We start from the raw sequence: 23819 nt of genomic DNA, 5'->3' as shown, positions 1-23819 counted from the left end.
TCTACAAAATCAGGATGGATACAGAAACAGGGAATGTGAATCAAAATTAGGGAGCTCTAGGGAAACCTTCTGGTCTCAAGTTTAAATAAGGCCATGGATAGTACCTTTGCATGCAATGCATAATTAAATTCCCATGCTCATTATTACAAGATATTGCATAAAAAATAAGTTGAAAAAGAATTAGGTAGGTTAGCAAGTATCAAAACCAATGACAACTTTAAAACTTTTGTCATGTAACTCAGAATATATTAATTGTTGATTTCAAGAAGAGATGTTATAAAAGGGAAAGGATCATATTACTTCTACTTTTCCTTTTAAACATCTGTTATTGGACAGTGCCAAAAAGCTACTTGGCTAACTGGATCTCTGGCTTCACCCAATAAGGCTGCTTTTCTTTCATGTTCTGTTTATTCTGACCCAGAGAAATTTATTTGTTCAGGCTCAGGAACATCACCAGGATCCAGGCCCCATTATCACTTTTGAAGGTATCAGACCAGTTTAGAGAGGTTAACATCTATGTAGTAAGGAAAAGAATACAAATACATTTATAAACAGCTTCATTTCACCAAGCAAATGGCAAATGCTTCTATTTATATATATATATATAAAATGCTTCTATTGTGTTGACCAAGTTCAGCCTCTATCTTCATTCTTATAATTGTTGTAGTAAACTTCAGCATTTTTTCTAGTTGTTACTGAAGGTGGCTGGTGCATCAAATCCACCACTACACTGCTTTGGTTCCCTACAGCCACTCTCTGCTGCAGCAAAGGACAGGGTTTCCAGGACACTGGAAATGTTAAAAAACATTTGTAAATTCAGACAGCACAGTTATGATTTCCTAAGCATTTGTTTTCTCAGTCTTTGAGGCTCACTGGTCTATGGATAATCAATGGAAATTGGAGCAGCCCAAAAATTTATGTCTGATATTTTTGCTGGAGGAAGCCAAAGAAGTTATGTAAGCACAAACTTCATTAAAAAGCATGTTTTATGCTATGTTGAACTCAAGATCATATCTCAAGTATCTTCTGATGCTCACCTTTGCACCAAAAGGAGCAGAGCATGTGAGTAGCTGTGAACAGGGTCATGGATCTACCAAAACACCATACTGAGTGCTTGGTAACTCTCCCTACCACAGGCTTCAGACTGAACAAAAATAGCCTTTCCTTTTCTAATCCTAAAACCCGCAGTTGTTGAGGGCTTTTCAGATTTTTTAGTGAATCAAACAGTGTCAAGTGACAGAAATATTGCAGGGGGAAAGAGATTAGCCAGTAATCTGCTTTTTTCTTGACTGTTGTAATTACAACAGGTCTTTCCGGAGACAAAAATAGCACCTTTTGCTTTTCTCCCTGTCAGATCACACACACTGCCTTGACTGTCTCTTGAAAATATTCTGCAGTTGAAATCATAGCTCTTGGAAAGACTTTTAGCAACACCTCAGTTTTACTAATATGTATGGGTGTTGCCTGTTTCCAGAGATGTGTTGAAATATCAGCAAAAATTTATATAGAACTTAATTTTATGCAGAGAACTGGTTTTTTGTACCACATGCCTTTTCATTTCACACCTTATCTGGCCAGTGACTCCAGAATATTTTCTTATATACAAATACTCTATTTCATTTCGCAATGAAATGAAAGTGATGTCTCCCACAATTTCCATTTTTAATGTGTGTGTCAGAGTGTGGGGAGACATTCAGCCTGTGTTTACTGGAAGCATTCCCAGATGGGTGCCTGCCCTAGTGAGGATGCAAGGATGAGGTGCCTGCCAAGAAAAGGGTCTGCCCCATCCTTCCAAAACCCCTTCCAGCTCTGCTGCTCATCAGGCGGTCCTGGGCTGTGACCCACAGCACACTGCTCCATCACTGCCAATGAGGGTTTTTTCTATTGACTTAGCTTGTCATCCACAGATCTGTTCAGATTGCAGTCAGATCACCCACATCACACTCAGCCACCTCTTCAGTTGCCTCCAATTGAATTTATTACGACAGTCAGAAGTTTGATAGCATTTAATAATATTTCTTATGTGCAGATTCTGTTTCCAGATCCCACAGATACCTGAAATTTAAGGTCATCTTCTTGTTTTATTGTCATTTTAGCAACATTGCACTGAGGCAGGAAAAGAAAAAGTGAAACCTGACTGAGATAGAGAATTTGGTATTGTGGGGTAAACAAAAGCCTCTGCATATTTAATGCACCTCTCCTCCAAGTGTCAAAATCCAGTCACCAACAGAACTTGATACAGAGAACACCTTTTGACAGTTTATTAAGTATTTAAGGAGGGCAGGGGAGAAAGCCAAACAAATAAACCTACATATTTCCAAACCATGTATGCTCTACAAAATCATTATATTTTCAGCCCTAGTCATCAAAACAGAGCAAAACTGGTCTTTGGGAACCTCAGGTGGTCTCCTCTGCCCTGAGGGTTTCTTCTGTAACTTCCTCCTATATCCCAGATTTGTCTAAAAAGACCTACCACAATAGATATTTCATATTCTTCCCAAACAGCCCACTTCAGTGCCTCACTCTCCTCCTTCTTAGAAAGGGCTGTACTGTTTAACCCTGGTTTTATTTCTTCTTCTATGGGTATCTATGGAAATTGGATTATTTGTCTTTGTCACAAAGCAGAAGCTGCAGTCACACCTGCCCTGCTCTCAGGTACAGCATCTGTGCTAGTGGTTTACCAGGGCAGATCTGGGTGTATTAATGCAGAGAAAAAGGCAATTATCTCAGTTTAATCCCTGACTGAAAAAAGCATAACAGTGTATTAGACTGTCTATGCTTTCTCTCTGCCTAATGAAGATTTTTTTCTAATATCAGTTCTTTACTAGGCTTCAGTTTTCCAAGTATAAAGGTTCGCCACCTTTACAGAGAAGCAGTTCTATAGTCCATAATCTGAAAGTTTTCCACATATGCAGTGGATTTTGACCAACTTTTCTTTGCGCTTCTTTTCTAAATATATTTGACACAATGAACAGATTTCCTAAAGTAATTGGTACTGGGACAAACATAAAAGTAGAGGAAAATCCACAAACTGAGTACATTCAAAAAGCTGCTGATTTGGAGAGCTCGTTAGCACTCAGTCTGTAGTGCACAGGGTCATCATTCCTGAGAGGCAAAGAGGATTCCTCATTCCAGGCTACAACTTCCTCATAAGGGAAAGCAGAGGGACAGGCAGTGATCTCTTCTCTCTGGTGACTAGCGGCAGAACTCAAGGGAATGGCCTGAAGTTGAGTCAGGGGAGGCTTAGCTTGGATACTGGGGAAAGCTTCTTCACCGAGAGGGTGCTTGGCCACTGGAACAGCTCCCAAGGGAAGTGCTCACAGCACCAAGCCTGACAGAGTTCAAGTGTTTGGACAACACTCTCAGGCACATGGTGTGACTCTTAGGGATGGTTCTGTGCTGGGCCAGGAGCTAGACTCAATGATCCTTGTTGGTCCCTTCCAACTCAGGATATTTTATGATTCTATGTTTTTTTTTCTCAGTTGAATTGAAGTTCTGTCAAAAGCTTTAAAACCTCCAAAATGGGATAATATTGGGTATCATGGAAGAATCGGATCTCAGCATTGTCCTTGTTTGTGGAACAATTTGTTTCTGGGATGAAATTACTTTCCACATAGACGCAGGCCGGAAATTAACCTTTTAACCTGACACCAGCAGGAAATTAACCTTCAAATAAGCCACTCCCACTGGATGCCAGTAAAGGGTACCCAGCTTTTCCTGCTGAATCCACACAACCCAGGGATGATGTGTGTGGTACAGAACCACAACTTGGTCACACACTCACAGCACTAAAGTCCACCCCCTCCTCTGTAGCCAGGACAAGGAGGAAAATCTGAATCCCATCTGTCCAACTGCCCTTGCTCTTTCATGAGTTTTTACATCCTCCATAGTTCTGTTTTCACACTTCATGATAGAGCTGGTGCCAGGTTGTGGATGTTGGCTGCACTTTTGGATTGACCTGAGCCTGCAATATTGGACTGCCCTGACCATTCCCCTTGAGCTGAACACTTCTTTCTCAGCATTTCTCCAAGGTGCATTAGAAATAGTGCTGTCATCAGCATCTGCTTCACTCGTGTGCTGGAGTAATCAAATGTAGTTCAAGTGATAAAACAGCACATAGCCAGAGAGATTTAACTGTACAGATTCTTGTTGTTCCAACTTATCTTGAGACACCCAACAAAGACGTGCAATAATTTAACAATAAGGCATGTTGGGTTCAGGTACAGTCAAAACTAAAGGAAAAGAAGTGAGTCTTCAGTTTTATGTCATGGTAGCAGTGCTGCCTCTGGCAGGGAACTGGTATGCCTTAAAGAATCTTGGTTTTTAAGAAGGTCCTAGAAATTGTGAAAAAATGACTGTCAGGTCAAATCTGAGTCCTTTGCCCAGCTGAAGTGAAGAAATATGTTTCTATAGCTTGCTTTGGAAAATCCAGTAGAGTATTTGAAAAATTTTCTTTCAAATTGAATGAAAATATTAAAGTAAAAAAATCTTTGTCTCTGTTTTCCATATTTCATTTTGTTGAGAAGTACAAATTCTAAATATCAGCCAGCAATTTGTAAGCAAAGTGGATTACAGTAGAAAATTTGAGAAATAAAGGATTTGTCATTGAATTTAGGGAGATGATAAAAAATATTTCTGCTTATTGGCATCTTGTCACTCAAAGAAAATACCAAAAGAGTAATGTTTTCAGTTAATGAGCAATATAAGCACACATATTTTATAGATTTTACCATTTTTTCTGTAATTTTTTTGTAATTCTGATAACTGTGTGGAGTTTTATTTATAGGATAATATTGTTTCTTAGGTGGTCATAATATTAGGGACTATAGTATCTGTACTTCCTATCCCACAAGAAGTTTCTGCCATCCCTGCTTAGGTAAGAGAAATTTTTAGGAAAGTCACTGACATAAAGATATGTAGTGCAATGTTTAAATCAGTCACAGATTGAATATAACACAGTGAAAATTTGCTAGCACAGGTAAAATGGCAAAGTTTACAGCTGAGAGTTAATTGTTTTTCTTCTAAGCTGTTCCAGCAGAAATTTGTGCTGAGTTGAACTTCATGCATGGTCTATTTTTATAACTTGCTGTCTAATATCCTGAATTAAATAGTAGGAAGTCTGTCTGTATGTATAGATAATGCTATAGTTACTTGGCTTTTCTTCTAAAAAATTGGTTGAAGAGAAAAATTTGTAGTATTGGCAGTAGACATTGTGCAAGAACTAGAAAGAGAACAACATTTTATTCTAGTAAGATATCACACAAGATCCAGAAGTGCGGAGTTTAGCGTCAACACTCATCCGGAAGAGACATGCTCTATATTTCACATCTTTATTTCTGACTCAGTTGAATTAAAGCAGCTCAGTGATTGCCTTAGTGACTCAGAGACCATGTTTGGAAGGTTATAGGGACGCAGGAACTGCCACAGTCCATCTAACTTGATATCCTGCTTGTGAGCCTGTGAGATGCATTACTGCAAGATGTGGGAGCTTCACCTCCTAAACAAACCTCTCTTAGAGACTGACTTTGGGTTTGTTTTCCCATGCCTTTATTTATTATAACTTTAACTGTAAGACCTAAATAAATCAATGTATTCAATGTAAACCAAGAGACTGGTATGATTTGTCTGCTGAGCCAGACCCTTGCCATAATTCAGCCTGCTATACCAGTCACTCTTGCTTTAACTCAAAAGGGAAGTTCAGAAGATTATCTTGTCCAACTCTCTTTCCATAAGTACAGTTTGAAGGCATGTAGGTACTGTGAATCTTTCTCCACTACTCTATAAGAAAGTAAGAGTAATAAAGGTCTTTATGCAACTTATTTTGTGCAATGGTCCATTTAATGCAGTAGTTTGCACTTGCACAAGTGATTGCATGAATGTTTCCACAAAAAATAGTTATAAATGAGCAAGTTGGTGGGTTTTTTACAGCACAGATAGCCAACACCTTCTGCAGCTTTTTTTGTTAGTGAAATTAAGTCAAAAGACTGCATACAGACCAAAATCCTCAATTTCTTTTTAAAACCTAAAGAAGCACCAGCAGTCAACTGGGAATCAGAGTTCTAAAAAAGATTTAAGAAAATCTTAATGACTCAGGAACGAAGTTCAAGTGGATTAAGGTCCTGCAGTGTGCTATAGGAAAACCTATGGGTCTGGATGATCAGACATTCCCAAATCTTTCCCAAGTGCACACTATGCTACCTTTGATGTCTGAGGCTCTTCTGACATCCTCGTTGCACCAGGAGTGCTGGGACAGGTTCACACACACAAAGATTTATCAGCGGGATCGCAGCTGATGACATACATCATCTCTAAGTGGGAAAGTTCCTTGTCAGGAAAAAATATTGACCAGCATAGAGGAACATTTAGGACAACTCTGCCAAACAGCAAATTCACTTTCTGATTCCAGCTGGAGACTTGAGGAAGGAGAGGAAGACCTTCACACTGCCCATATGGCTGCAGTGAGTTCGGCTAGGTCCAAGCCCACGCTGGACTGCAGCACAAATCTGAGATGCTGGGTTTGTGAGCATCTCATCACAGAAACACAGAGGTTGGAGGTGGGAGAGGATTGTTGTTTAGCTCTTTTCCCTTCACCACCCCCTTCTCTCCAAGCACTGCAGTGTTATTCCCCACAGTACTTAAGATTAGCAGATTTGTTTTAAATGTGAAAAAATTATCTAGGCTTTTCCACTTCCCTTGGGGCAGATTATTCTACATCCAAATTGATTTCACTGTCAAGCAGCTTTGCCCTTTCTTATTTTCATACTATCAATTTCTACTGCTGCTGTTTGAACAATTCCTTCCCACTTGTATCTTGGTGTACAACCTTCAGATAAGTGTAAATTACTTTGGCTGTCACATAAGCAAGATTTTATGTTGGTGTTTCATCTTGCTAGCATTGATATAACCATGCAAATTAGCATAGAAAAGTGCTCCCTTCATACCTTGCACTAAGTTAAATACAGGTTTGCAAAATTGGAAAATACTGATTTTACGTGTTTTCTTCAAAGTCTATTAGTCTTTCTTCTCCCTCAGTAGCTTATGTTGGTAATAACTGTTGTTTTGTCAGGAATTAAAATTGAATTGCTGGCAGACAACAAGCAATAATTCAGTCTTAAAAAAAAAAAGCATTAAAATTTCATACTTATGAATACTAAGCCCCCCTACCCTGGTCTTGAGAAGTTACAGAGCATGGAGTTTATAATCAGGCTTTTACTTTTTCATTTTGGATTGCCAACACCCAAATCTCCCTACAACTTCATGGGAGTTGAAAACTAAGCAAGCAGAGTTATTTTCATCTAAGCTTCTTCTTACCCAGTTGGCTCTCACTTATCAAAACAGATTATGGTACAAAAATTCAATAAGGAATGACTGTAGCCCAGGATTGAAGTATCTAAGAAAATAAAGTCTGAACCTAACAGAATAGGGATGTCCTTCCCCTTGCATCTCATAAAAAATCATAGGGAAGCTGGCTAGTGCTGTTTGCCAGCACGTAACTGTGTGTGCAGACTGAGAATGGAAGATCAGCATCTCAGAGAATGTACTCTGTGATCCCTGGACAGCCAGGATTACAGTTGCCACTGACAGCTCCTCAGCTTATCTTCTGCATGTCTGCAGGACACCATGAGCTGCTTTCTGTGTGTGAGCCCAGGCCATGGCCAAGTTTGGGGTTACATCAGAAAGCAAGAGTGGCTCAATGGCACTGGCAATCCTCTAGACTTGGTCAGGTCATTTAACCTGAGATTTCAAATTCATGGCTCAGGATTGCCAGGAGAAAAATCCCATTATAAAACCAGTGAAGTGATATATATGCTTCCAAGGAGAAATAACACTGAGTATATGTTACAGTCCAAAAATTTTCTTTCTGGTGTCAGTGCAAATTTTTGGTATGATGGGAGAGATTTAAAATATATACTATAGAGATCTATAAAATTAAAATATTTAAATACAGGGATTTAACAGTGTTTGAGTGCCCAGTCTGTTATTAAAGTCAGTGTTCAAATGAGAAAATTAATCTCCCTAATACAAAAAGTGTCAGTTAAATATAGAGAAAAGGATTGCAGAGACATAATGTTGATAATTAATTGTGTAGATTTTTGTAGAAGGGTGAGTACATGAAGGATTTTCATTTAGTTTAGGCCAAAATCAGGTATTAAATAAGAAGAATAAGAAAACCAGATTGCAGATGAGAAGCAGTAAAATAATTTCTCATATACACTGCTAGACCAATCTGAGAACAAAACTGACATACATAATCATATAACATAAAAACTAGGTTAAAGCATAGCTCAAACCTGCCTAAAATTAGATGGTATATGAAATCCATCTACACCCTGTAAAGAAGAATTTCACAGCCCGTGCTCTGGAACAGCTTTCTCTCAGGTGGTCCCTGTACACTGGTTCCCCACACATGACTGAGGATTAGCATTTGTTGAATAAAATAGCAAAAGAAAGCATTCCTGAAGCAGTTGGGAGTTTATTGGGGTTGAGAAAATAGATCTGTTAGAGCACTATAAAAAATCTTTCCCCAACATGTTAGCATCTTCTGCAGAGCCTAAAGAGGACAACCTGTGTCAAGAGCACTAAATAGTAGGGGTTGGATCAGCTACACTATGAAAAAAATGTGGGAAGCAGCTCAAAGTAAACAACAATATAGTTGCCTATTGCAGTATGGTACCACTATCAAATTATTGGTTTTTGTTATGTTTACCACTACAAAGAAAATTTTGAAATTGGATTGTTTATTTAATGTTACATGAAAATTTCCTTTAAAAAACACTACCCTATTAGCTGATGGGTAACATATTTATGCCTGCTGAGCCTAGGGAAAAACATTTAGAATACAAAACTGATGTTGACACAAAAAAGTACCCGAGTGGGTTCTTGAGAAGCAGAAACACCCAGTGGTTTAATGTCTGTCACAACCAGGGAAGGTTGGTGTGTGTAAGCCAGGCTTACATAACCGGGGACATCTGGGGATACTTGGTCAAGCAACAGTGCACCGTGCACATCACAATTATTTTCCTTGGCTTCTTCAAAACACAGTCTATGCTTAAATAGTATCAGACAAGAATTCGAGGCATGAGTGAACTCTGTCCTCCACTTTTTTTCCGAGAAGAGACTCTTTTCCATCACAGATCAAGTGCTGTGAATGATGTCACTGTTCTGTTGTCAAACAACTTGAAAATTTCATTTGCCTTTTAGTCTTAGGCACTTGTCTGTTTAAAGTGCCTCCTACTGCTGCTGCCTAGGTTATGGTGATCTGTGTGATGGCAGTGACACATACAAGTAATCTCTTGTACAGGTTTTTCACTGCAACTGAAATGCCTGAGTTATTTGCCATTACAGGTTTTTACATTATCATGGCAAAAAACCTGCGACTTACAAGGAATCCATTTTCAGGTGCTTTTTCCACTGACCTTTAGAAACTCTGCCTGCACAAATGAATCAGGCTAAGCTTGCTATCACAATTGCAATTCCAGTTGCATGCAACTTTTGTATCAGGTGGAGAGATGTAGGCAAATACCTCTGTCTTATTTATTCTACATCTATTTCACAGCTTTCCAGAAGCATATGGAGCCTATGGCTCCAGAGTATTTGACAGGTCCAAAGTTTCCATTGTAGTGAAATAAAATTTCTCAAATATACATCTGAGTTTTGGAGTTTAACCTTGCCACAGATCTTCATACACGTGGTTCTTTCTCAAAAAAGAGAATACACAGTCAGTCTCTACTCTTCCACCAATTAGCAAAATCTGGAATTAACATGGTGTGTGCAATAGAAATATGGTTTTATTCTGTGTGAGTCTCTCTCTTCTTGCTTTGCTAAGCCCCTTGTCTCTGTGCATTAGAGATATAAATCATATAAATCATGATATCTATAAGAAGCCTTTTTGGGGCTGTCAGCAGGATTTCATATCCTAAAGGTGAGACCATCAGCCTGGCTTTAATACCATTTATATTGCATACAAAAGCAAAACCAAGGCTCTTGTCTTTGATTCCTTGTGAAGAAACAGCCACTTTAAAAAAAATAAACACTTGGTAAGCTTATTCAGTTAATACTAAGGACTAACTATTTCTCTAAGTTTGCAGAGTCAGACCCACTTTAATGTTTTATAATATTTTACAGTTTCTTTGTTATTTTAAATATAAACCCCCTGACTAGACCATGCTAGTATATATGGTCATTAGCATGAATATACACATTGATTAATCTATAGAAATATTATCACATGCATAAACATATTTGGTTATGGATATTAATATAACTAGATCAGCCTTATTTTAGGAAGAGAGCTTTTTACTGGTGTGAATACAGTGACATAGTCGCACATGATTGTCATCTGCTGTGAATTGCCAGATTTTGATCATCCAAATTGAAGTGGAACAATATCTTATTAAAAAGGCAACCCAGTACTTGAAACAGCAAAAGGAGAAAAAGTTTATACAACAGTATAAAACATCGGTCTAATTTAATGTATACTGTTAGATCATGCTTAAGTGTGAAAATATATGCTTTTCTGGGGAAAATGTACTTTCTGAAGTTTTTGCTCTAGACTGTTGGGGAAAAAATTGAAGCAATGTATATAAGTGTTATTTCTCGTATATTTTCTCTGAAACACAGCATATTTATTTATTAATTTGATAACATTTGCTTGAATTCCAAAGTGCTGTAATGAAGTGATTCTAATTTTAAAGCCCCCTTGCTTTTTGAGGTGTTATTGATTGTATATATATTTTTCCCTTTTAAAGTGTGTAATGCCAATTGCATTACTATGTCAAATTCAGATAAATCATGACAAACAACATTTTCACAAACAGAAATGTTAACATGCTACATTCCTTTCTTTGGAAAAGTAAAAGAAATTATCACAGAAAACACAATTTAATTTAATTATGTCCATTAGGTCATTAAAGTGATGTAATGTGCATGTCAGTCCTCCTTTCATCCACAGATTACTTTAATCCCTCATGTGCTTTTTTTTTTTTTTTTTTTTTTAATTCCTCTGGCTTTCTTTCATACTTGCTTTGTTTTGAATTTGCATGCTGTCTGGATTATTTGTGCATGACCTCCACTTTAATTTCACATTGAATGTTTACATACTCTGAGAGATTTTCATGGATCATTTATTCTACATGTGCATTTTTTTCTTTGTTTTCAGTTACTAAACTTTAAATATGCTTGAAATGTAAAAGTGGTATGAAACTTTCGTGACATGAGTATGCAACTATTTCAACAGATTTTCAGTATCCATCTTTCAGAAATACATATTTTAAACCACATTTTATTTCACGATTTCAAAATATAAGGAAATAAATTGTGTTCTAAGACTCAAAATATATTCCATTGCAGAACCAAATACTGGTTATATTCAATTTGAGCAATGCCAAGCACATGAGATTGGTCCTTTAAATTATTTAAGAAGGTCTCTGCTGTCTTGGAGGTCATCACTTGCCAAGTCCGGTGTCTATGTTCAGTATAAGAGACATTATAGGTCATTGTCTGACTGATAGCACAGATCACTTCAGACACACAGTCTGCAGCTCTGTGTGCCCTCAAGACTGCCAGCTTCTTTCAATTCACTCTGCAGGGGCCCTATTTCCTTATTTAGTATCTGAAATAAATGTTCCAAGTAGGCAAATCCTGTTTTTACACAGGATAGTCCTGTAAGTCCTTGCAAATGTTTATGAAGTCAAAGGTTTTATCATGTAAGAAACACCAATTTCTCCTATATTAATTTCTGATTTGAAGAATTACAGCAAAATATGTTGATCATCATGCAATGAAATCCTGCTTATCAGCAGAATTCCATTTCTAAATCACTTAGAACGAAAAGTATATCCAGAGAAACCTAATGCATAAATATACATCTATAAAATAAAAGAAAGTTGGGGGTTTTTTTCATTATGCCCGAAAGAAGCATTAAAACACACGTAAGAAGTTGTCAATAAAGAGGCCAAATACGACATTATGAAATCAACAGCACCTACCAGTAAAGAATTTTTAATATTAATTGACACAGGGCTGAATTCGCACACTATAAGCAAATCAAAGGCTTCTGCTTTCCACATTACAGCCTATTCTTTTCAGACAGTTAATTAATTCTGTGCACAGTCTGCTGTGATTAAAGATGGATGCCTTGATCTCAAAGCATGCTGAACCATCTGTAGCCCTTCATCCAAACATGCTAAACACTACAGCTTCCAAATAAGGAGCTGCACATTGTGACTTCAGACCTCCGGAGTCCAATTGATCCAGTCTTCAGGAGCTTTGCCTTCAAATTTCAGACCTCACCACACTTCTGATCCTTTGCAGCCACTTAGTTTGTGCTGATTTGAGTCACTACAGTTCTCTCCACTTTTACAAACTAGTTGTTTTGTCAGCATGAGTGTGACAACAATTAGACGTCCCTGTTTTTGCCCCATGCCTTTTCTCCTTCACAGTCATTCAATGACAAGCGTAAAAAGAACTTCATCTTTTCACGAAAATTCCCATTCTACAAGAGCAAGGAGCAGAGTGAGCAGGAAACAAGTGATCCAGAACGTAAGTAACCTCTTGGAGACGATGTCACATGCAGCAGCACAACAAATGGGTGACACGCATGATGCCAGTATCCCACACATCTAGGCAAATATCTGTCATAGGCAGGCAGGAGAGGTATTACTACTGTGACCAATGTATGACTGCAGTTTGGATCCAGCTTCTCCTTCCATCTCTGGAAATACTATTTTCAGAAGAATAAAGCAGTGACCTTAACTTTTGGAAGTAGAAATATGGCTCCTCAAAGTTGTTGTGACACCTGTCATAAATCCAAAATCATCTCTCAGAAATATTTCTAGATCAGAATTGGCTCAAAGTAAGGCAAACGTGATTTCTTTCACAATACTAAACTAATTAGTTTTTAAAATATCTATTCTTATCTTTTTTTTTTTGCCTTTGACTTTCACCAAATTGATTTCCATGGGCAGCTTCTCTGGAAGTTTAACAATTAAGGGAAGCAACCATGTTAACAGCTTAAAGAACTAAACTGGTTCTTGGAATGTGTATAACCACAAGCATTTATTGCTTGCTTAAATTATATAAGGAACCAGCATTATTAAAAATATTTGCTAGTTCCAAGCCCAAATATTCCCTTTTTTTTTTTTCTTAATAATTCTGTCCTATATTTATCCAGTGAGGACAGTTTCTGGAGCTTTATTTATCTGGTTGTTCCTTCTTCCTCACAGCTCCAAAAGGCACGTTTCACAGTCACTGCCTCCTTCTTTGGCTGAATTTCCATAGAATATGGGTCTAAATTCATTTCAGAATGAAAAGGCAGGGATCCAGATTGCTCAATCAACATGGTCAGTCATGGTAGTATCCATTTCAACTCCACTGACTTCTTCCTTCCTCTTCTGCGGCTGTTCTTCCTTTCTCATTGCTCTCTCTGGGGACTTCCGTGCAGGACATCCCCGGATTAGGTGACGACGGTTATGGAACAAAGACTCTGAGTAAGTTCCCAGGAATGGTCACTGTAAACCCTTTTTTGTTTTGTTTTGTTTTGGCTTCTGTTTCTTCTCTGAGGACCCTCCACTCCTAGCATGCACAAGATAGAGTTTTATTTGTTACCCAGCTGTGAATGCATTACAAATGTTTCAATCGTTCTGTTCTGCATGGTATTAAATAACATACAGTGTATCAAGCAGACACTTTCACTTCTTTTGTAATAACACCTTTTGTTTCTGACAGTATATGATTGTTCCCATCATGGCAGTTCTGTAGAGTAGCATACCTAGAACGCGTTTTGCTGCCTAGACTGTTCTTTTCAGCAACAACCCCTCCCTCTCCATCTAAAGGGAAAATTAAACATTTTAACATGATCACATCCTGAGGAGATCAATAGAAAATTAGTTCATGCTGTTGCTTCTGCATTTTCAGCTTTTTGCATGGGAGTGTTTGTTACTTTGCTGAATTTTTAGATTAGTATTTGTTATTAATGGAAGAAGTCATTTGCAGGCTAGAGAAGATCATGCATTCTCCAAAGCTAATTTTGGACCAGTTTTCACCATTAGCAACCTATTCTCTGTCACACAACCTTAATAATTTATTTTTTTTTCTGATGCAGCAATCCTGTCTCAAGACTTGGCATTGCAGAGTGTATAATGTGTCAGATAATTGCTCAGAAACAATTTTTCTTCCTTAAAATGTGAACCAGAAAAACTGTACAGAATGAAATATTTGCTGCTGACTTCTACATGTATAGCTATATTAAATTCTGTATCCAGAGCTAAATAATGTAAACAAAATGCCACTTGCATGCATTTGGCTACTTGTTCCTCAGTTCTTTTTCCTTTTCTTAAGCACCAAGTAATTGGAGCGAAATGTGTGTTAATGCTGCATCACCTACTGTTTTGTGTGTGCTTTTTAATTGCAGGAATGCACATCCATGCACACAGTTTTGGAGCTTATTCTGTTTCTGACTGAATTGTTGAAGGAACATTTTAATGATTTAACTTAATGCCATGCAGTGGCTCACAATTTAAAGATGAAAGCTTTATCTCTTGTACAAGGAAGAACAGTTCTGCAAGACTGGTTTTGTCAGTGATAGACAGCAAATGTCACTGCCACCTGAATTTTAACAATTCTGTGATCATTTAAGTGTCATAGCAGCTCATTAGTAACAAATGCAAATCCGTCCCTGCTAGAGAAAAGTAAAATGCTTCAGATCTGATAACCTTCCTGAATATGTGTCCTTACAAAGAGAATCATCCATAACATCCAACCATTTGAAAGTTACCTGAATTCTGCAAATTGGTATGGAACAAAGTAGCACCAAGGTGTTGTATAGGCTGTAATGCCTGCATTAATATTGCACCTAATTTTAAATTACTGGTACACCTCCAGACATTCCCACCAATCCAAATTTTGTTAGTTTTCAACTAAGACATGCTTTTTTATGACAGTTCTTACTACAAAGGATATTTGTTATTTTTAAATAAAGTTGTTCAGCTGTATAGCACATCATTTTTGAGATAACCCTTGTTAGCTTGCTATGAAATGCCTGAAAGTCATTATGCTGTTTTCTTCAAAATGTAAGTTGAATTTTTAAAAGCTTCTTCCTAAGCCCAAGATCAAGGTTTCCCATTACTGTTTTTATCAGATATCTTCTTTTCTCATTTTTGGTGCTCCGGTAGTCCCATCATTCCCAATCTATGAACCCTAAGCCATGTGATTGGTACATGGAGGAAAGGCAGCACCTTGCAGGGAATTTCAGCACTGTTCCTGTCTTTCTCATTAGCCCAGGGTGCTCCCAGATGTACAGCCATTGTGCCATTGGCTTCTAAATGTCCTGGACCAGCTGAAAAATTTCAACTGCCAAATGATCTTTCAGGTGCAAAGTAATCAGCATTTCTACCAGAAAAAACACTGTTAAATGTGGTCCTGCACACCTCCTGGAGAGCATATAGCATGACCTTACTGTCCATAAATAGTCTGCTGACTACAGTTTTGGAATTATTTTCAATAATATGGTAATAGAAACAGGACACCTGACTTGACAAACCACAAGACTGACCCATCATGATAGTTCTTATATTCATGTTCACCCATCCAGACTGGTCTGCTAAAGGTTTTCAAACTCCAGCTCAAATCCTGAGGCTAGACAATTTCTGGAAAAAGACTTCTTCCTTTTTTTTTTTCCTTTGTTTTTTCATTGGCTTTGTATTCTTTAATTTTTTTCCCCCTTTTGGACAGGATAGATTAGATACATTTACAATATTTCATACCAAAATAACTTTCATGTTAATCTGTTAATCACTTTGCACAATCATTTGGGATAGTGCACAGTGATTAAAGACAGACACAGGCTAGAAGTTTAGCAGGAATAGTTTCAATGCATTAATGATGCACATCACTGATAGTGCAGAATATGAGCAGACAGATTTCAATAAATTGCTCAAGACATCAAGTGAGATCCAAGTTGATCATAATATACACTGAAATGAAGTTATCAGAGATGTCATCTACTGTCTATCACAAAACGACATAGTTTTACTATGGCACATATCAGTAGCTAATACGTACATACATACAGTCTCTTTCTGAAATGCCACAAGAGAGAAAGCTTTCGTTTTACCTCTGTAAAATATCTGAGCATTTTCAGGTGATGTCACTGCACAGCTTTTATTTCTGCTCTGCATAACTACCTTTGCATGACTGTGGCAGTTCTTTTAAGTTTCTGCAGCTCTGTGGTGCTTGGTTATGTTCTTTAATTTGCTGTACTGTTCTTGCAGAACATGTTTCTTCTAATGCCAGCGATAGTGAAAGTAGCTACAGTAAGTTACTGCTTTCATTAGAGTCCTTTTATTTTGCATTGCTTGTTTTGTTTCTTTTATTTTGTTTCTCTCCTTGCTACTCTTTTGTTAATGTTAAAAAGATCACTGGAGCAAATGGCTTGGAATTCAGATTTATGACCATGTCTTGAGTACAAAGCCATAAAAGAAAACTGGCAAACTTTATAAGAGAAGAGAGAAAGGTTGTTACTTATGATGTATTGGGGACATAAAACTAAACCTGGCTTTGGGTAGCCTATGCAAGTCAGGATTATTTCATTTAGTGACAAAAGTGTATTTCAGTGGGGGTGGGGGGAAGTTTCTTGATGATCTTTTAAGAGTAAAGTTACTGCACAGCCATAGTCAAATCTGTAAGAGGCATCCTTTTTACAAGGTCACAATTTTTACTTGCATTTCTGCATGCCTGTATGGATGGCTAAGAAACAGTCCCAGAAATTTTACTGAGCCCTCAGTTTTGACAGTACAGATTTCCTAATTCATACTGCAGGCTTAAAAAAAGGTAAGATAGACCTTCACTGCTTAGGCACTGCCACTGAATATCACTGATACCATGTAGGTGGGGGTCCCAACCCTGCAATCTGATTTGCTGGGATTTACAGACTCCATGTGATCATATAACCAAGTGGCAGATTGTATGTTCTGGGTAACTCTTAGTAATGCCCATAAATTTAACAAATATCACTATTTTTTGGACGTTCTGAAAAACAGAAAAAAAAAAAACCAAGGCATTAAATAAATTACTAGAAATGTAATAAAAGATAACTAAAATGACAGAGTGCTTGCTAGACCCAGTTGTTTCATTTATTCAAGCCATTTGCTTAACAAATCAAGTTTTCCACCAGTCACTCAGCACTTGTGCTAAGCACCCACATACATTCAGGTAATCAATGGTATCATAGCTCATGTTTACTAGTCCTGATATAACACACAGCAGTTGAACTCTGTTGATAAACACTGGTTTGTTTCAGCAAAACAGCTAACCTTATCCTATTCAGAAATAGTAAATTAGTTTGTATTCTCTTGTACTGAAAAGGTTTCCTTGGAAAGCAATTGCCAGAGTCACAAGAAAATGGTAGGCAATCTTGAATTGCCAAGATCCAATTCTGAACTGTTTTGTTTTTAATGTGCCTCTACTTGGGAGGAAAGGCAGACTATTTTTTATTATATTTATATTGAGATATAAGATGCTCTTTCTCCTGACTGAGTTTAAAATCAGAAATTAATCAAAGGGTTAAATTTTCAAAGAATTTCACAAGTCAAATCTCATCCAAACCTGTATATTTCAGGGAGAGCTCAGGTAAAAGCCCAGAGGAGAATACAGATTGATGAACTGTCCCAAACAGCAGCCTTAATAGGCGTGCCCAGTTGCAGCAAAATATTTGGAGCATGTCCACAAAAGCACATAAGACAGGCCAGGTAGCCAGTCCTTCACTGGCTGTGTAATAGCTTAACATAAAGTGTATTTTTTGAGGTGCAAGAAAGGTAATAGAAACAATTTGGGAAAGTTAGCTGGAACATAAGTACTTGGAACAAAAAGTAGTGCTGGAGCAACAGCTGCCCATGGCAGTCACTCTCCTTCTAGAGTGGTTTCCATCTGCACAAGCTCTGCTCTCACTCCAGCAGCATCCTGTTGGCTGGATTTTCCCACACATTACTGGTATTTCAAACAACTTCTGCCTGGTGGAGAAGATGCTGGCAGGGATTTCTTGTCTGCCTACAGGATAGCTATGCCATTAAGAAGCAGAGGAAGACCATCTAAGGTTATGCCAAATGAAAGAGGCTTTAAAATACAGAACCTGGTCAGAACCTGGTGCCCAAAGGGCCTGATTTAATTTCTAAGGATTCATTGGTGTGTGCTAACATGATGTTTGAAGGCATGACCTTGACAAATTAGCAGCTGTGGTTCCCACATGGAAATTATTTTTTCAGATGGCCATGGTGGCACCTGAAGTCTAACCTGACTATGTTCAATTTCCACCTGGCCATGGTGCATCAGCATATCTCCTGTGGAGAATTAAAGTCCTCCTGAGTCTGGATTATTAGTCTTTGAATCTTCTGGCAAAGAGATCTGAGATCTGGTGTGTTGACTACATCCCATTGCGCAGCTCATCACAGCAAATCTCCCCTAGAAAAATCAAATGAGAGTGAGAGGCAGGTGGTCAGAGAGTGAATTCAACAAATTGTGAGGGATGGAGATAAGTGAGATGAGGCCTGTCAAAGGAAGTTCTCTTTTCACTACAGTTCTCACTTTGTGGGACTGTTGAGAAAGGGTGCTACACTGTAAAAATTTATCAACATCTCTGATGTGGGAAGGATAATTACCAGACATATTCCTCGAAGATTTCCTAAAGTATTCCTCACTGCCTCCTGGAGTGCCCAAGGTAACATTCCTGGCAGAAGAAGTCAGCATGCAGTTACTATTTCTGCTATTCTTGTTTGCCTCTGGGTAGCTGGGAATGGAGCTCAGCATCGGCCACTGCCACAGAACCAAGTTTGTATTAACTCCATTTGGACCCAGCCATGTCGCAGAGTTGTTTCTCAGTGTGATGTAGTTACTTTGAGGAGAGTCTGTGTGTTCAAGGTGAGGCACTGCAAGTTATTTTGCAATGACACCATGTCTCTTGACTTGGAAACTCATCTAGCCTTCAATCTATGCACTGGTGACATAGAGCTTACTGGTGACATGCAGAGGAGAAAAAAAGTAAAGCTGGAAAATTAATGGAGAGCAAATGGAAAACCACTGGAGGAATCCAGGGTTTTGCATGGGGTTGTGACCCTGTCCCTGTGCCTCCTTTCTTTTCTGTTTCCCCAGAAAATTAGCAGGAAGAAAAGGGTTGCCTGCCCCACTGCTTTCTGAGCTGTGGCAAGCTGGGGCAGAGTGGCTGGCTGAAAAGCTGCCTGGTGGAAAAGGGTCTGGAAGTGCTGGTCAGCAGCAGCTGAACACGAGCCAGCAGTGCCCAGGTGGCCAGGAAGGCCAGTGGCATCCTGGCCTGGATCAGCAATGGTGTGGCCAGCAGGACCAGGACAGGGATTGTCCCCTGTACTGGGCACTGGTGAGGCCACATCTCAAATCCTGTGTTCAGTTCTGGGCCCCTTAATACAACAAAAAACACTGAGGTGCTGGAGCGTGTCCAGAGAAGGGCAATGGAGCTGGGAAGGGATCTGGAGCAGAAGTCTGATGAGGAGCAGATGAAAAGAGGTTGTAGTGAGGTGGAGTTCATCTCTTTTCCCAAGTAAAAAGCAACAGGAAGAGGAAATGGCCTTGAGTTGCACCAGGGAAGATTTAGATTAGATAACAGACAGAATTTCTCCACTGAAAAAGTTATCAGGCATTGGGAGCAGGCTGCCCATGGACGTGGTTAATTCACCATTCCCAAGGGATTTAAACTACATGCTCAGGGACATGGTTAGTGTGAGTTGGCAGAGCTGGACTTGTTTTTTCCAACCTAAATGATTCTATGCGTCTATGATTCTATGAAATCTCAATTCACACCTTGGCCAGAACAAAGAAAACGTGTGTGGGCAAGAAATGACTGGCAAATGCAGGGTGTTCTCCTGCAAACCTTCTTATATATCCCTATAAAAACAGACCAGTTGGAGTCCAGAGTGAGGTGTTCTGCATTTTTTCTACTGGGTCTCTGGCAATTGTTTTAACATATTTCTCTAACTTTTGCTTCTCATTATGACCATTTAGTGAAAAGTAGCTAGTGTCAAAACCTGTACTACTTGATCATTCCTAGAACCATTCCAAACCAGCAATATTGAAGGATTCTGAGAAATGTCCAGGCTGTGACCTGGGCAGTGAGGAATGGGGTGGGGGGGGAGGGGGGGTGGTCAAATCAAATGGGCTTTTTCTAGGAAATATTCTGATGTGTTCATTATTTTTTAGAAAAATTCATTTCTTGAAAAATTTAAATATTTAGCTGAAGTATTGCTTATATCTCCAGGGTTAAAAAAATCAGAAGCCTTTTTTTTTTTTTTTTTTACTTCAAAAATGTAATTGAAAGTCCTCCAATGTGGTCTGAAGAGAAAATTCTTTGACCACTTCTAAACAACAAGAAGCTGGAAAAAGTAAACCAGATTTCTTCTGCCAGTGCCATTAGCACTTGGTTTGTTATAAAAAGTAGGGCTGGAGCCAACAGTGGGCTATTCTTTCTCCCAGCAGACAACCTTAAGCTCCATTAATTTCAGGGCAAACCACAGACACATTTGAAAGAAGAATCTAACCCTTTATAAATAACAGTGTTTTGGGGCCAGGAACAAATGCTGGCTAGATCCTGAAGGGGATGAGTTGCTACACAGCTGCTTCTGAATCACAGAGCCACGCTCTTATGAAGTCCATGTTAGTTTATTTGTTCCTGTTCTCAGCAGTAAATCCAAGTTTGCAGAGTGGTGTATAAAGTCCTGGTCTAGCAGAAGATTGTTCTTTTTGTGATAAGGATGCATACAGCCAATTTTTACTTATCCCTGGACCAGTTAATCAAACCATGATTCAAAGTTTATTTTGAGCTCTGTAACTTAAAATGTTCTGATTTCTTTTTCAAATCAAGCTTGTAAGGACAGATTTTTTTACCATGGACTCATCAGTTTTTATTTTGTGAGACATGATTTTCATAATGGGCATGAATTTCAAGTCTCTTTCCTGCATATGTGTTGTAACACTCTTACACATAGTTCAGTAAAGTTTTTTACAGCTGTCATCAAAATTACACACACATTGTCGTATCTGTTTAGTCTAATTGCATAACTGGTTGTGATTGCACCACTTACCTAGAGAGGCAATACATAACTAAAAGTTAAAAATAAGGAAAAATGGTAGGAAAAAACTTTTACCTTCTGTCAGCAAATGAGCAAGTCCCTCTTCTAATGAGATTTGAAGATTCATAACAAGGTTAAAGGAGTCTTCATTATTGCAATAGGTTATTGATTAATAAGGACACTTGCATTGGCTCCCAGCATTACTGTATTATTCAGGTATACTCAAACTGGCACAAGTATTGAAGTCTCATTTTATACCCACACAGCTGTATTGATCTTTGCCCTTAGACAACTTCTGAGTCTTAGGTTCATGCTCAGACTACTGATAATCATTTTATGTATTGGATTTTCAGCCTTTCATAGCTATCAATAAATTTCCAAAAATCATGTGTTCACATAAATAGGGCCCCAGCAAAGGGATTTTGAACCAGATAGAGGCCAGGATATTGTCCAGTGCAGCCTGTGCAAAAGAAAAGCAACAAGAAATTGATTTCGCCAAGATCTTGCAAATACAACTTAGGTCGTTCATCCATTATCCCAAAAACCTAAATGGATGGTGGCAGTAAAATAAGCCTTCTTTGATTTTAAATTCAGGTGAGCAACAATATTCAGACAATAGCTTGAAAATTAAATTATTTGGCTCATCTACAAGAATTTCACATGTATGGGTGGTAACCACCACCAGTAGTCCAACCATTTTAATGAACCCAAAAATTCTCTTTGATTTTTTTTAAATCATAAATGACTTCTAGCTGTCTTCATTACTACTACTATTTTTTTTTAATTCATTTACTTAGATGTATTTTCAGATTTTTTCATTCACAGGCATTAATAGGATGCCAAAATCTATGCATTTCCACTGCATAGATTGCTGGATTAGGGAGGGTGTTTACATGGAGGCTGCCCCATGGCAGTTCACAGCAGCTCTCCCACCCCATTACCCACACCATGAGTGCAGGTACACCTGACCTGTGCAAGCCCTGGGTGCTCTGGCAAGGCAGTAGGAAATGGGGCCTTTTTATGGGTTACATGAAAAATGCCTGATAGCTGCCAGGTCTGCAATGAAACTGGGTTTGAGTCTTTCACAGGCTCTCTGCCATCTAATCAGAAAGGAAAAACAGAGGCATCACACTAACTCTGTTTCAGAGCTACCCATCTGAAACCCTATAACATCCCTTAAAAAGATTAAATTAATACTCCTTATGAAATTTAGCTGGTAGTACAGGACCTCGCTGCCCAGTTTATAGAGGTTATGAGTTACAACAAACTCCAGGTTATTCTTCTATTCCTAAGCATGAGAAAACACCAACAGGCAAACCAAGAGCAAAGGGAAGCAGGGAGTGGTCCAGAGAAAGTGAAAGTTCTCCAATAATTTTACCCGTAAGTGTATTACATTTAGGAAACTTTCCCTTTTTTTGTCTTCCATTCCCTTATTTTATTTATTTTCTTCTCTTTTTGACTTGATGGGATTTTACTGAAGAACAGGGGAACATACCAAAATCCTAGAGAAAGGTCTTCTTTTTCTTTTTCTCTTTTTGTTTTATCTGTTAAATGTCACAAAGATTTTCCAGATCAATACAGCTAACCTGTGCTAATTAAGCTGTTAACGTGGGTGTTAAATGAGGCTTAGGCAAATGATAAGTGCCTGTGTCCTGATGGATTTCACACTGTGTCTTACACCTCAAAGCCATCACAAGGTTATAGCCACCTGATTATTGATTGGCTCTAGAACTCTCCATTATACTTAATACTTTATGGACTACTTGCAGTACTGGCCGAGTGGAGATCATTAAAGAGTACCATCTGCTGTAGTTAACATGCAAAACAACCTCTGAGGAGCTACAAGATTTTGTCTGGACTGTATATGGCAGGATTTTATTCACTTTGAAATTTAAGCTTCCTTAGTCATTTTTCCAGAAAAGAAAAATAGTGGAAATGGTGCAGCTTTTCCCCACAGTCACATTCCCATGTTGAGTCTGGAACTGAGAGATGAAGATCCTTACCTCAGGAAGGTATCTGTCTTTAAGTTCTTGTATATCACAGTCAGCCTCAAAGTTTCTCCATACTTATTGCAACACTTTCCAATGGCTTAAACTTCAGCACAATTTGAGTGGGCTGGAGAATTTTTCTTTGACTTTAACCTGTCCACAGATGCACAAGATGTGTAAAATAGGTTTATTTTTCTCCCTAGCCCATACCCTACAGTGAGTGTGGATGTACCAAAAGCTTTAGTATGGGAACGTGTCTTCCAGAGAGTGGACAAAAAAGTCAAATCTGTACTGGCTTGTCAGTGCTTGTTATAAATCGGTGCCAAAGCCAAGTATTAGTCCACAGAAAGGAAAAAAAAAATAGTTTCAGAGTTATTGTCTATTTGCCTCCAATTGCTATTGACACTGTCACTCCCATGAGATTCTGCTGTTTAACTGCAGATGTCTGCATCTGGCTTTGCTGTTTAAATGCTGTTAGGGGACAATTGACACAAATTCATCCTTCTGACTTTTTCTGTCTTCACAAAGTAGACATGTAAAATAAGTCAGATGACTCATGTCTTCGAATAAGCATTTGCCTATTTGTAGGCAGCCATTGGCTCCGAAAGGTACCTAGGGACTAGCTTGACATAAGCACTCACGCCTCAGGTTTCTGAAATTAGTGAAATGAAACTCCTGCTGTGGATCTGTTTGCTATTGAAACAAATATCAAGTTTAAGATGGTATATGTACAAACAGGCTCCCC

The 23819-nt window shown here is 38.4% G+C and overlaps 1 protein-coding gene across 5 annotated transcripts in view; it reads left to right on the top strand.

Annotated features, from left to right (window-relative positions):
- Positions 1-23819, top strand: part of DLG2 (discs large MAGUK scaffold protein 2) — a 973962-nt gene that overhangs the window by 939710 nt on the left and 10433 nt on the right. For 3 of the 5 annotated variants that reach the window (XM_041483665.1, XM_041483666.1, XM_041483664.1), the window contains one exon: positions 13442-13487. In XM_041483665.1, coding sequence (XP_041339599.1) covers positions 13442-13487 — 46 coding nt within the window. Of the gene's footprint in view, positions 1-12440; positions 12541-13441; positions 13488-16268; positions 16311-23819 lie in introns of all 5 variants that reach the window. The other 2 variants (XM_041483662.1, XM_041483663.1) reach the window with 2 other exon arrangements.

Source organism: Pyrgilauda ruficollis, unplaced genomic scaffold (genome assembly GCF_017590135.1).
Source record: "Pyrgilauda ruficollis isolate IOZ18807 unplaced genomic scaffold, ASM1759013v1 scaffold60, whole genome shotgun sequence".
NCBI classification, from domain to species: domain Eukaryota; kingdom Metazoa; phylum Chordata; class Aves; order Passeriformes; family Passeridae; genus Pyrgilauda; species Pyrgilauda ruficollis.
The sequence above is the reverse complement of the archived record's forward strand: the minus strand, read 5'-3'. Positions and strand labels throughout refer to the sequence as shown.